The 13713-nt window shown below is 59.4% G+C and overlaps 1 protein-coding gene across 11 annotated transcripts in view; it reads right to left on the reverse strand.

Annotated features, from left to right (window-relative positions):
• The window catches only part of NRXN2 (neurexin 2), a 305564-nt gene that overhangs the window by 132037 nt on the left and 159814 nt on the right, over window positions 1-13713 (reverse strand). For all 11 annotated transcript variants that reach the window (XM_026650363.1, XM_026650358.1, XM_026650366.1 and 8 more), the window contains 2 exons: window positions 12988-13161; window positions 12081-12200 (listed from right to left, as the gene is read on the reverse strand). In XM_026650363.1, the coding sequence (XP_026506148.1) occupies window positions 12081-12200; window positions 12988-13161 (294 nt within the window). The remainder of the gene's footprint in view (window positions 1-12080; window positions 12201-12987; window positions 13162-13713) is intronic.

Raw genomic sequence — 13713 nt, forward strand, 5'->3', positions numbered from 1 at the left:
ACTTCCCCCTCAGTGCTGGGGCTAGAACCCAGGAGTCCTGGCTCCCAACCCCAGTTAAGCGGGGGGGAAGGCTGGGAGCCAGGACTCCTGGGTTCTAGCCCCAGCTCCAGAATAGCTCTCTCTCCCTGTCTCCTCTCTCTGTGTCTAATCCCCAAAACGGCTCACACACAAATTGTTCCAGTTTATTACCCTCACGAAAGCTCTTTGCTCCTGCCATTGCGTCCCCTGCACTGACATGGGGACATACACAATTACACAGAGTGACACTCCATTAGAATATCAAACGCCATGAGGAATCCGCATGGGAGTGGGCTCCCCTCGGCCAGCACTCGCCCACCCATAGCACTCCTCCCTTGCCCAGCGCTCCCCACTCCCCTCCAGCCCATATCAGCTGAGAAATGAAATGTTAATATCCCCGAATGGTTTGCTAATCTCCCCCCACCCTGGCTGACTCTGCGGGGCTGGCACGGGGAGATAATCAGAGAGAGCTGAGAGGGATCCAGCGCGGGGGGCGGGGGAATGGGACAGAGAGTGGCAAACAAAGGAAGGAGGGAGGCAGGGAAAGGAGGCATGTGGAAATGAGCAACAGGGCGAGCAGTGGCGCTCCCACCCAGGCATTCGTCTGGGCACCTGTCCCTATCTGTCTGACTAACAGCATCGCCGTCCAGGGCAGCACCAGCTCCCCAGCCTCAGTCTTGGCTCACGCTACCCAACACTGGTGGTCTCGGGCCCCCGGGTGCTTGCCCTGCTGGGAACTGTGCTGAGAGCTGCCAAACTCACTACATGGATGGGCTACATACCAACACTGGATTGGAACTGGTGCCCCCTATAGGGGAAAGCCCTCATAACCCATTCCCCACCCTCTGAGCCAACCAGTGTCCTGCTGTGGGGCCAGCTTAGAGCCAAAGGCCCCATTCCCCATCCGTCCCTCTACAGTGGGGTTGGATTGGAGCCGGTGCCCCCCCAGAGGGGAAAGGCCCCATGTCCCATTCCCCACCCAGCCCTCCACAATGGGGTTGGATCGGAGCTGGCGCCCCCAAAGGAGAAAGATCCCATTCCCTGCTGCCCTGAGCCACCCAGTCCCCTCAGCCTGCGGCCAACCAACCAGCAAGGATGATCTTGTGGTTAAGGCACTGGACTGGGAGGGGGTGGGATCTGTGTTAGAGCAGGGGGGCTGGGAGCCAGGACTCCTGGGTTCTATCCCTCGCTCTGGGAGGGGCTTGGGTCTATTGCGCCCCCCACAGACTGAGGCAGGTTCTCCGAAATACCTCTCTGCCCAACTTTCCTAGTAACTAGCATCAGCACCTCATCACAGTGCACAATTCGCACCTGCAGCTGCCCCCGGGGTGCCTCACGCGGCCATCATCTCCCCCTCACAGAGAGGAGTGTGAGCAATAGCACGCCCGAGGTGTGACATGAGTCAGGCAATGATGGGAGCCAGGCACCCAGGGACACCAGATACCAAGGGGATGAGCACACAGGGGTCTTAGCAGATACAGGAGGAGAAATGGATTGTATGGGGTGATCTGCCCCCTTGCAGCCCAGGAGCCAGGATGCTAAGGTTCTATTCCTGCCTGGCTGTGCCTGGGGGTGGGCCCCTGCTTGCACCCAGCAGCCCCTGCTTGGGCGCCCCCTTTTCCCCCACAGTGGGCGAGGCTCCCACTGCTGAGCACATATAGCCACTTTTTGAGGCAAAGAGGAAAAACAATTAGCAGGGTCCAGCTGTTTCCTGCCAGATGTTGGCACGGCCCATGCCCGCTGCCAGCACATCAGCACTGCTTGTCTCCAGCTGGGGGTATGACGCGGAGCCCGGCACCCTGCTCCGCCCTGGCCTGGCACGGCAGGGACCAAGTGACTGTGCAGAAATCTAAGGGGCACAAGGTACTGGCCTCCAAGGCAGCCCTTCTGTGTAACCTAGCATGAGGGTGATCAGCACAGAGCCCTGCTCTGCAATGGGGTGAGGAATATATAGCATGGGCAGCCCCACAGCTCCCATCTCTGCCAGCAGGGGTTGCTGTGGGGAGCAGGGCAGGAGCTGGCTGTGGGTGGAGCTCCTGGCTACTCCAGCCCTGGGCTCTCCCAGCAGGGGGTACTGAACCGAGTGGGACAGGAGCACTGGCTGTGGGGGGAGCTCCTGGCTCTAGTTAGTAACACACATTAAACCAACCCCAACATGAGCTGGGTGGCCCTAGGGTGACCAGATGTCCCGATTTTATAGGGACAGTACTGATTTTTGGGTCTTTTTCTTACATAGGCTCCTATTACCCCCCCACTCCGTCCCGATTTTTCACACTTGCTGTCTGGTCACCCTAGGTGGCCCAGCCCTGTCTGCCACAGGATTACCATGTCTCGGTGGTTACCAAACCTCCAGCTGAGCTGTTCGTGTTGGGGCTACCACTGCCCCAGCCCCGGGTTTCCCCCCACCCCCCTGCAGACACAAGGGGTGGTGGCTGCCCGACCCCGCCCAGAGAAGTGACTCTAATGACGTGGGACACTTCGGCTAGGACCCTGGCTTTCCAATCCCACGGCTGGCTCACAGCTCCAGTATGCCGTCCGCATGTTAATTCCAGGCCCGTTTTAATATCATTCCTCTCCCCTAAAGTCCCCCCCACACCAAAAGCCAGAGGAGTTTGCAGCTGTGTTGATTTCCCCTGGGGTGTTGTAAATGTACCCTCTAAGACCTCCTTATCTCCCTCCTCCCCGGGCACAGCCCTGCCCAGGAGGGTTAGAGAGCCCAGCAGGTCTGGTGGAGACAGCAACCCAACCCCAGACCTCTTACGGGGGACACAGAAGAGCCAGCTGGCAGGGACTTGGGTATGACAACTACTCACTAGCAGCTTCCTGGTGTATTTCATTGCAAAGCACCTTGTACATACCTGGCGCTGAGATGCGTCTGGGGCGGGGCACATTGCTGTTTACACAGGAATCCTTCCCCAGTGCTGAGATGTGGGGCAGGAGCTGGCTGTGTGGGGAGCTCCTGGCTACTCCAGCCCTGGCCTCTCCCAGCAGGGGGCACCATGGGAAGTGAGGCAGGAGTGCAAACTGCAGCGCCATGGGGAGTGGGGCAGGAGTGCCTGGCTGCAGGGGGAGCTCCTGGCTACCCTAGTCCCAGCAGGAGGTGCTGTGGGGCAGTTGTGTCCCTGCAGGTGTAATGGGAAGCGGCTCCTGCCTCTCTCCTTCCGGGTGAATAATGAAAGGCAGCGCTGCCATCGCGGCTCCTGGCAGAGCGAGGGGGGCAGTAATTACAGGGGAAGGTCCATGCCCCCGACCCCCATTAGCAACTAATGGGCTGTTGATGAACGGCACAGCAACAGGGGCCAAACAGAGGCCTCCCTCGCACACAACTGCCATTAGCTGTTCTGGGTGCCAGCTTGCAGTCCTGCGTGACAGGGCAACCAGTCAGCTCTGTGTGCCCCAGGACAGAGACAGTGGGGCAGGGGAGAGATCTCATTCCCCAGACTCCCTGCTGGCAATAGGGGATTCCCACCTTGCAAGGGACAGTGCTGAGGCCTGCACAACTCATCTCATGCTCTGGATGTTGTGTGTGGGGGGGTGCCCCCGCAAGGCTCCATCTCTTCACCCTCTCCCCATCACAGATCCCACAGCCACCCCCCACCCATGCTCCCCCCCAGGGCCAGGCAGCTCTCTCCAGTGAAAGAGAGCCTACTCTCCGCCTCTGACCCTCACACTGGTAGGTTCTATCCCAGCTCTGGGAGGAGAATGGGGCCTAGTGGTTAGAGCAGGAGGCTGGGAGTCAGAACTCCTGGGTTCTATCCCCAGCTCTGGGAAGGTTGGGGAATGGGGTCTGAGCAGGGGAAGCTGGGAGTCAGGACTCCTAAGCCCCCAGCTCCATGCTCTGCAGCACAGCGCCCCGCTGAGCCCCCAGCCTGTTCCCTGTCCCACTTGCTGCAGCACAGCACCCCCCAGTGGCACACCAACCCAGCAGAGAGACTCCACGGGCCCTTGGTGATCTCCCAGCCAAGCACTGACTTTGCCTGATCCTGTTTGGTCGAGAGGCAGATCAGATGCAGGCCCTGCAGCCACAAGGCACTGAACCAGCTTGCGGGGGGAGCTGCCCCTCTGCCCCATCCTTGGTGTCCACCCAAGCCCCATGGTCCCACCTCCTGTAGGAGACCCCCCCCCCAGTCCCAGATGCCCCTAAAGAAGCCTCCCATGAGTTTGTCGCTTCTGCTTAGCCAGAGCAACTGACCACTCACTCCTGCCAGAGCTCCCGGTGCTCACAGGAGCACGAATGCAGAGATTAAAGGGGAGGATGCAGAGTCGGGCTAATCGGCTTCCTGAAGCATCCTCCAGCCCCACAGAACCCACTGTGTCCCCCAGCCCCATAGAAATCAACCCCCCCCCCCCGCATTCCCGTACCCCAAACTCACAGGGCCATAGAAACCACCCTGCCCCACTCCCTACAGCGCCCCCTGCTGGCAGAAGCCGGGACTGCAGTAGCTGGGAGCTCCCCCTTGCCACATACCTCCGCAAGTGCCATGCCCCGCTGTGCCCTGCAGCCCCCTCTCTGCTTTCCTGGCACATCGACAGCTCCGCTCTTGGTAGAGCAAGCACAGCTGCAGGCAGGGCAGGTGACAGCCCCAATTGCAGGGGGCAGCGAGCCGAGACCACGGCCAGCCTGCAGTGAGTAAGCCATGAGGGCTGGGACACAGACACAGCCAGGCTGCTGACTCAGGGCTCCCAGCTGGCAGCTCGGGGTTTGCCCAGGGCTAGGGTGCTCACATCCTGACATGGCCAGGGCCCACCATTGACCTGCCCCTGCAAGTCATTCCACTGCCCAGGACGGGGCCAGACGCATGGAGGCAGACAGCAGCCCTTCATCCAGTCTCCTGGAACCAGCTCAGAATCACCCCAAACAGCCCAGGCTCCCAGCCACCCTGCTCTACCCACTAGACCCCACTCCACTCCCAGAGCTGGGGACAGAACCCAGGAGCACTGTCTCCCAGCCCCCTGCTCTACGCAGTAGGCCCCCGCCTCCTCCCCAGAAGCCAGCAAGTCTCCAGGCGTGCAGTGCAGCAAGCGAGGCAGAGGGAAAGGCTGTAAATCAAGCAGGAGAGCGTTAATGGCTGGGCCCAGATTTACAGAGCAGGCTGAGAAATACAGCCCAGCTGGGAAATGGCCCTGTTTACAGCACCAGGGACATGGCTCAGGGCCCTGGCCTGTGCTCACTGCCGGGGAGGGGGGGGGAGGGGAGGGGGAGGAGAGGAGAGAGGAGAGGAGAAGAGTGCATGGGAGAGCTGGGCAGGGATGGACAGACACACAAAACCCAACATCAGAGGATCTCAAAAGCAACAAGGAATCAAGGGACTCCCCCACAACTAACCTTCCCTTACACACAGACACCAAAACGAACTCCCAGCCCCCCCGCTCTAACCACTAGACTCCCTTCCCCTCCCAGAGCAGGGAACAGAACCCCGGAGTCCTGACTGACCATCAGCTCCTAATGAGCCAGGCCATGGATCCCAGGAGATTTATCAGCATGGGGGCTGATCTCTACAAGAGGGAGAGATGCAAGGGAGGGGGATCTTGCCACTGGGGACAACTACAACTACCCCTGTCTGCACGCCTACCCCCACCCTGGAAGGAATAGAGCACAGGGAAACAGGTGATAGGACTCCAGCATCTCAACCAGGCATGACATTTGCAAGCAGCTGGGGGGCTGAAGGCTGCAGGAGTGGCTGTGTGCTGTCCCCTGGTGGAGGGAATGAGCCCTGCTCAGAGAGAGAGAGTGCTGAGCCCTGCTGGAGGGGACAAATTCTCCTCAGTGTGTGTGTGCTGGGTTAGGGTTCACTCGGGCCCAAGGGGAGGATGTGCCAGCCCAGTGGGCCTGGGGGAGGTGTTCATACTGTCCAGGACTCAGGGTTACAGGTGACCCCAATGACATGGCTCCAGAGTCACAGGGATTTAGTGAGGGTGCTGTGGGTGAGGGCAGAGCCATGGAGACAGTTACCTTTGGGGCTGATCCCATCTCACCAGTGCTTGTATGGAAGACCAAACCCATGGGGTGGGGCAAGAGTTCAGTGGTAGGCGCTCTCCCCTGCAGTCAGTGCTGGCCCCCAGGGCCCCGTGTGGCGCTAGGGGCACTGTGGGGCCCCTGCAGTCAGTGCTGGCCCCAATAACACCCTGCGTAGTAGGAGCGCTGTGCTGCAGGGGGCGCTCTCCCCAGGCAGTCAGTGCTGACTCCAGTACAGCGCTAGGAGGCGCTGCGTTACCAAGGCTATGTGAAGTAAGAAGAGGTGTAACTGGGGTTAAAGCATCCCCTGGCCTGTTTCCCTCCATGGAGTTGGGGTGTTAACCCTTTCTGCCCTGGCCAACCCCCATTGACAGCAGTTCCATATCCCTTCTCATGCTACCCTGCTGCTGTTTAACAGCCCCGTGCCCCGCCCCACAGGGGCTGCATCTCGGCATGGGGGAGCAATCCCTGCACGGATGGTCCCTGCAGCTGCTGATATGCTCCAATGCAGCAGCTGGAGCCTGCAAGCACAGGTCACCTGAGAGGTGTTTGCAGAGCCAGGGCTGTTGGAGTAGGGAGGCCAGCGCTTGTAGTGAGGGAGCTCACTAATGGCTCTCTCCTACCTGCTGCCCCCTTACCAGCTGGTTTCCTAGCCCAGCCCCATGGGAGAGCAGAGATCCATTGGCAGTTGGAGGGATTTCCTATGAGGGCAGTAAGCATGATCAGGGCCAGATTCCACTTCCAGCTCCCCAGGGTCAATCCAGAGTCACCCCCTGACTGCAGTGGGGCCAGGGCCAGATTCTGATCTCTGCTCCCCCAGGGTCAATCCAGAGTCACCCCCTGACTGCAATGGGGCCAGGGCTGGATTCTGATCCAATGCAGGGACTTGCTCCAGATTTACACTGGGGTAAATAGAGAAAGATCCAACACCACCTTGGTCCACAGTTGATGGTTTGGGCCCTGATTCTCTTACCCAGTGCCCTGCATCTTCCCCCCACTGCTTCTATTCGGGCATTGGCAGCGCCCCCTTTCCCGCCCTCCCCCATAACCCTCCATCCTTTCTCGGGGCAATAGAGCAGCTCATTCTCCCGCTGCCCCACTGGCTGCCTGGGATGTGTTTCCTTCCAGCTATGAACCAGCCCATGAGCTGTTGCCCCCACTCTGGCACTGGGCAGCTAGCCTCCTGAGCTGGATTTGATCCGGCCACCCCCTGGCGAAGAGCAGCAGAATGGGACAAGGAGGAGCAGGCTGTTTATGCCAATGAAACGGAGGAGGGGAGGGAGGGAGCAAATGAATCTGTGACACCCCTTCGGTGCAGGAAACAGAGAGCAAAGCTGGCCTGGCTCCAGTGAAGAGACTTCTTAACAAATCCTTGGGTATCATAGGCAGTCAGTGGCTCATTGAAATGGATGGGGCTGTCAGCCCCAATACACACGCAGCTCCATCAGTGCCTGCCAGTTCGAGGTAGGGGGCAGAGCTTCTCTTTCGGCCTAGGGGATCAGAGCCCAGGGAGAGGAGAAGGTGAGATGGAGATTGGGGCAAAGTACCTAACCCTCAAACACATAGCCCCAGGGTCACAAAGGTGCCTGAAATAACCAACAAGCCATTAACTGCCCTACAGCATCTCAAAGGTTCTTGTAAGACAGGGATCCCTCGCCCAGTGCAGAGATGCACCCACCTTTGGGGAGGGGCATGGGGGGCTGTTTATACAGGAATCCCTCACCTGGCACTAGATGCAGCCACCTCTGGGATGGGGCAGAGAGTTTAATTACTCCATGGATCTTTAATGAACAAAAGTGGGCAGGTTGTTTTTACAGCCAGTCAAAGTTGGAAACTTCAGCAGTGCAGCAGCCCTTAGTGCCGTTCTGGGGAACTGGGGTCAGCGCTGACTGCAAAGGGAGAGCACCTCCTATTGAGTGCTGAGTGTGGGGAAAGCTCCCAGATGCTGCAGCCCCAGCCTCTCCTAGCACGGGGCGCCATAGGGAGTGGGGTGGAGCACTGGCTGGCGGGGAGCTCCCAGCTTCTCCAGCCCCAGCCTCTCCCAGTAGGCGGTGTTGGAGGCTGTCAGTGCAGAGATAAAATGTCCCCAAAGCAAAGCCCAGACAATGACTATTTAACAATAGGGGAGTTTGGGGAAGGAGGGGTGGGGGATAAATGAGCCTTCAGCTCCTGCGATGTGTGAGCGATGCCCAGGGCAGCTCCTGCGCTGTAGACCCATTAATCCAGCTGGCAGCGCGGACGGAGCCTGTCCCCTCGTGCCCCATGCCCAGCACTAGCGAGGCTGTCACATCAGGCCTGCAGCCCCCATCCATCGCAGTGCAGGGTGGAAACTCCAGCCCTCACTGGGGCCCCCAGGTGGGGGTCGGCAGCACAGAGTGGGCGAAGGGAGGACAAATTGGTGCGGGGATGAGAAATGGCCCCCAGTAGCACTGGGACAGAGACATCAGGGGTTCAGATCCGGGACTCAGTTCTGCAGCGTGCCCCATGAACTCCTCCTCTACCCATCCATCCATCCCAAACACACCCTCCACCACTCCTCCATCTACCCCCTCCCCGTCCATCCATGCCCCATACTGCCCCCTCTCCACTTCCCAGTCCTTCATACTCCTCCTCTATCCACCCGACCCCCCTCCACCATCACCTCCGTCCTACTCCTCTAACCACCCACCCTTCACCACTCCTCTATCCTACTCCTCTATCCACCCCCACCATCCACCCCCCATACTTTCCCCTATTCACGCTCACCCACCCACTCCTTCATACTCTTCCTCTATCCACCCCCCCATCCACACCCTGTACTACCCCTCTATCCACCCCCACTCACTCACTCCCTTCTACTCACACTCTATCCACCCCACACCCCTTCATCCACCCACGCACCCCTCATACTCCTCCTCTATTCACCCCATCCCCTCCATCCATCCATTCTTTCCTCTGCTCCCCTCTTTCATTCCCTGTCTAGGGGGTCAATATCATCTCCCCATTTTACAGATGGAGAAACCTGAAGCACAGGGAGATTAAAGTGACTGAAGCCAAGGTCATAGTGACAGTTTATGGCAGAGTGAGGAATAGAACCAGGAGTCCTTGCTCCCAGCCCCCTGCTCTAACCATTAGACACCTCTCCCTTCCCAGAGCTGGGATAGAACCCAGGAGTCCCGCCTCCTAGCCCTGCCCCCCAACCACGAGACCCAGGAGGACTAGTGAGCAAACACCATGGGATGATTACAACTCCTCGTGTCCCCCACCCACCCAGCCACCTGCTGGAGAGATTGTCAAGATGAAAACCACATTGGCAAAATGCAGCTCCTGCACTGGGCTAACAGCCCCCTGCAGCGGGAGGGGGGCAGACCCCCACCTGGCCCCTGCACACCTCGCCCTGCTGGTCTCTGCCCTTTGCATGCTCACACTAGCAAACCACCTCCTCGCTTTCTCTTTACAGTCCTGGGTTTTCACGTGCTCGCACACGCAGTGCAAGGCCTGGTCACGCTCACGACTGCCTCCGTTCACATCCTGTTCTGGGTTCCATGACCCCCCCCCCCACAGTGAAACGTGCCAGGGCACTTACATGTTCTTGGCATGTTCACACTTGTTCTTGGTGGTCACATGCTTGCACAAACGGAGACAGCTGATCACTTTTACTTTCCTTTCAAATCCCTCTCCCGTCTGGATAGTCACACCCAAACCGTGCTAGGCACCCCTCCCTTTTCTAATCACACCCACCCCGGTTTCCACATGCTTGCAAAGAGAGAGCAAGCTGGTTGGCTTTCTGTCCCGTTTAAGCCCCTTTCACATTCTGCAGCACCCATTGCACACACCCTGTGAAGGGGCCCGGTCACTTTCTAGCCATTTTTCACACTCAGACTTTCACATCCTTGCACAAAAAGTGAAGCATTCCAGCTGGCTTTTGCCAGTTTCACCTCCTTGCACATTTGGGGTTCCCCAAGATCACTGCATCCCAAAAAAGAATCTTTTTATTTACTGACATTAGCAATGAGGATCTAGCACAAGATACACCCACACACAACCCCCCTCTGGTGCTGTCCCACCCACTGCAGCTCCCAGCATTTCAGGGGCAGCCACTCACAAAAGCAACAGGTGCCTGGATTTAGTTGTTTAATCATCCTCCAAAGCTGTCAATCATTTAAAACAATGGCACCCCTACCCCCAAAACAGTGCTCAGAATACATAGCACCAACCCCGAGACACCCCAGCCCACAACATGTGATGCCATGGGAGTGAGTCAAAATCAAACCAGCAAATACAGAGCAGGGGTCACGCCCTCCAGCCGGAGGCAGAACACACTGCCACACCCACACCCCTCAGGGCTCATTCTCTCCAGCTGGGGGCAGTGCACATGCAGAGCAGGGCTCCCCCACTCCAGCAGGGGGCAGAACACACACCCCTTAGGGCTCAGGCAGCAGGGACATGCAATTCATTCCTTGCACGATTCACACTAGATTCTATTCCTTAACCCAGGCTTTGTTTTTGTCCCCAGCCCCTGCCCTCATACCCGTGACCAACTCTCCATGGCTCCCCTTTAGACTCCCAGAAGTTATTTCCCCTCTCACACAGATGCACAATGCCCAGTGCAGAGGGCGTGGGGGGACGATGGAATTCCAGAGGGAGAGGATGCTGCAGAGGACAGGAATTCCTGGGGGCTCGTCAGATGCCCTGGTGATGGGCTTGGGCCAAGAGCACAGCTAGGACACTCCACACTCCAATGCCCACTATGCAGTGCCAATGAGAATCACTCACACATGCCCCACCCCCATTACCAGTGGAGAGAGCTCCCGCCACCACCCACCCAGCTGGGTGTCCCTCCCCATAGCCTGGATCCCAGCCCCATTCCCCATGCCAGGATCTGCTTCGGGGGGGGGGGGAGGGGGGGCGTGGCTGTGGGGAATGGATCAGTCCCCTGGGCCCAGCTGCTGGGCAATGCTGAGAAGCCGTCACAGGAGGCATCTCCAAGGTGTGGACTCAATTCACTGGCCAACTCTCACAATCCATGGAGCTGCCCCACAGCCCTGAGCCAACATATACAGGTTTGTCTCATCTTACGCAGGGGTTCCGTTCCGCGGTTAGCGCGTAAAGCGAAAACCGCGTATAGCCAAAATCCCATTGAATTCAATGGCGGGCGAAATCGCCCGCACTACAGGTATAATATTAAAATTGTTATTTTTCTCTTTTTTGTTATTTTTTTTTTGTTTGTTTTTGCCGACCGCGTAAAGTTGAAATCACGCATGTTAAATGCGCGGAAGATGCGACAGACCTGTAGATCCAGAGCCAGCACTCGGATCCAGCCCCACAGACCTGCATCAGCCCACAGACTCCGCTCCAGAGACCCACCCCACAGAACTGAACCAGACCATGGACCCTGCCCCACAGACTCACCTCACAGAGCTAAACCAGACCACAGCTCCAGTCCCATGGACCCACCCCAACTGATCCACCCCACAGGGCTTAACTAACCCACAGATCCAGCCCCATGGACCCACCCCACAGAGCTGAACCAGACCAAGGACCCAGCCTCATGGGCAGAGCCCATAGTGCCCACCTGTCCTACAGTGCCAACCAGCCCCTGGCACTAACATGGCCCACAGCTCTGACACAACCTGCGCAGAAGCCCTGGCACACAGATCCACCCCCTGGTATCCTTCCAGTTTCTGGACCCAGCCAATGGGCTCAATGTGGGCCCATGACCCAGGCCCACAGACCCAGCCCAGGGCACCCCCAAATTTCATCAGTTCAGGGGTGTCCCAGAGACCAGTCAAACCACAGTCCCCAGCCAGGCAAAAGCCAATGCCCCACGTGAGTGCTCCTCTGGCCTCCTGATGCTCCCAGCTCATGTCACCCCCCGTATGATCATCCTCCTCCTGTCCATCCCCTAGCTGGGCACATGGCACCCCCAGTCCTAGCACGCTCCCCCCGATGCTCCAGACTCGCAGAATCACAGCGTGAGTGCCCCACCCTTCTTCCTGCAGTCCCCCACCTTGCGGCCCCCCCGCGCCACCCTCCCCCCCCCTCCTATCCCCCATCCCGGCATGCAGCTCCCCCTGCGGGATCCTTCCCCATCCCCCAGCCAGGCATGCTGGGCCCCAGCACTCACGGTCGTTGCACACGGGGCCACCATACGAGGTCATGGTGCAGTCACACGTGTAGCCGTCCCACTGCTGCAGGCAGACGCCCTGGTTGGCGCAAGAGTCCTCGGTGCACGTGGTGCTGGGCCCTGGGGGCAAGAGGTAGGGATGGGGGTTACTGGCCTGGCTCCCCCAGCCCTTCGGGACAGGGCTGGGGGTCATAAACCCCCATGAGCAGAGTGGAAAAAAGCAGGTGAGAGAGAGGAGGGGACCTGCAACGAGTCAGGGGCAGAGCTGGGGATAGACCCCCCTGCGCCCTCCACGTTCTAACCCGCAGACCCCATTCCCCTCCCAGAGCTGGGTAGCATCCAGGTGCCCAGGAGTGTTACACCAGGGTGGGGGAAGGAGGCAGGAATGGCAGGTGAGGAGCTGGAGCCGGTAGGGGAGATGGGGGGAGTCCCTGGCAGCCTCCACCCATATCCCACTGCTGACGCGAGGCAGCATCTGAGGAGACATAACGCTCATGGCTGGGAGCTGGCAGCTAATGAAGGTGTCTGCATCTCTCTGGTCCTCCCCACAGCCCCCCATCACGGGGCAAGCGTCCCCCACAGGGGGAATGGGCTGCGCTGGAAGCAGGCTGGTTTCCGAGGCGCAATCCCCATTATCAGCAGGAGAGGAGACGGGGGCACTAGGAACAGGGAGACCTGGATAGTCTGAGCCTACAGCGCCCCCTCGGAGGCCAGGCCAGAGGAGGGAGCGCCCCCCCGAGTCAGTGCTCCTGCCTGCTCCCCACAGCGCCCCGTGCTGGGCGAGGCCGGGCCGGAGGAGGGAGCTCCTACCCCCAAGTCAGTGCTCCTGCCTGCTCCCCACAGCGCTCCCTGCTGGGCAAGGCTGGGCCGGAGGAAGGTGGGCTCTGGGCAGCAGGGGGACTCTTACCATCGCAGCCCCTCTCGACTTGCCCGATCCGGTGCAGGGCGTCAGCGATGAGGTCGGGCAGGCGGCCGTTGAGGTCCACGGAGGCCAGGCAGCCTTGGAAGCCATCCCGCGAGGCCACCAGCTTGGGCAGGTTGTTGAACATGTTCTTGCTCAGCCCCCCGATGTACAGCTCTCCTGGGGAGGGCACGAGACATGTCAGCGGGCAAAGGGTCCTTTAGCCCCCCGCACGCCACAGGGTTGCCCCACCACCTTCCCCTCCTCTGAACAGACCTGGCCAAGGGAGGAGCTAAAGCCCCCACATCCCCCATTGGTCCATGTGCCCCTGCCCCGGCTGTCCCCACAACCCGTGCCCTGGGGATGGGGGAGCAAAGGAATCCAGACTCCATGAAAAGGGACCGCAGATGGGGTAGGTACCCAGAGATGGGTCTGAACAACCCCCCCTGAGCGGCTATGCAGGGGAAGAGTAAGTCCCATCCCTCCCCAGCCAGGATGGAACTAGCAGCTGGAGCCGGGGCCCATTAGGAGCCCCTGGCTAGGTGCCCCCAGCCCTGCCCCTCCCCTAGCTAGATTTCACAGTGGAGGTCTGATTTCACGGTCTGTGACACATTTCTCATGTCCGTGAATTTGGTAGGGCCCTACCCATGAGCCCCCCAGTGCCCCAATCAACACCCCTTCTCCCCCCCATCAGCCCAGCACAGCTTCCACCCCATGAGCCCCCAGTGCCCC

The sequence above is a fragment of the Terrapene carolina genome, unplaced genomic scaffold (assembly GCF_002925995.2).
Source record: "Terrapene carolina triunguis isolate 2854851 unplaced genomic scaffold, T_m_triunguis-2.0 Scaffold89, whole genome shotgun sequence".
NCBI lineage: Eukaryota > Metazoa > Chordata > Testudines > Emydidae > Terrapene > Terrapene triunguis.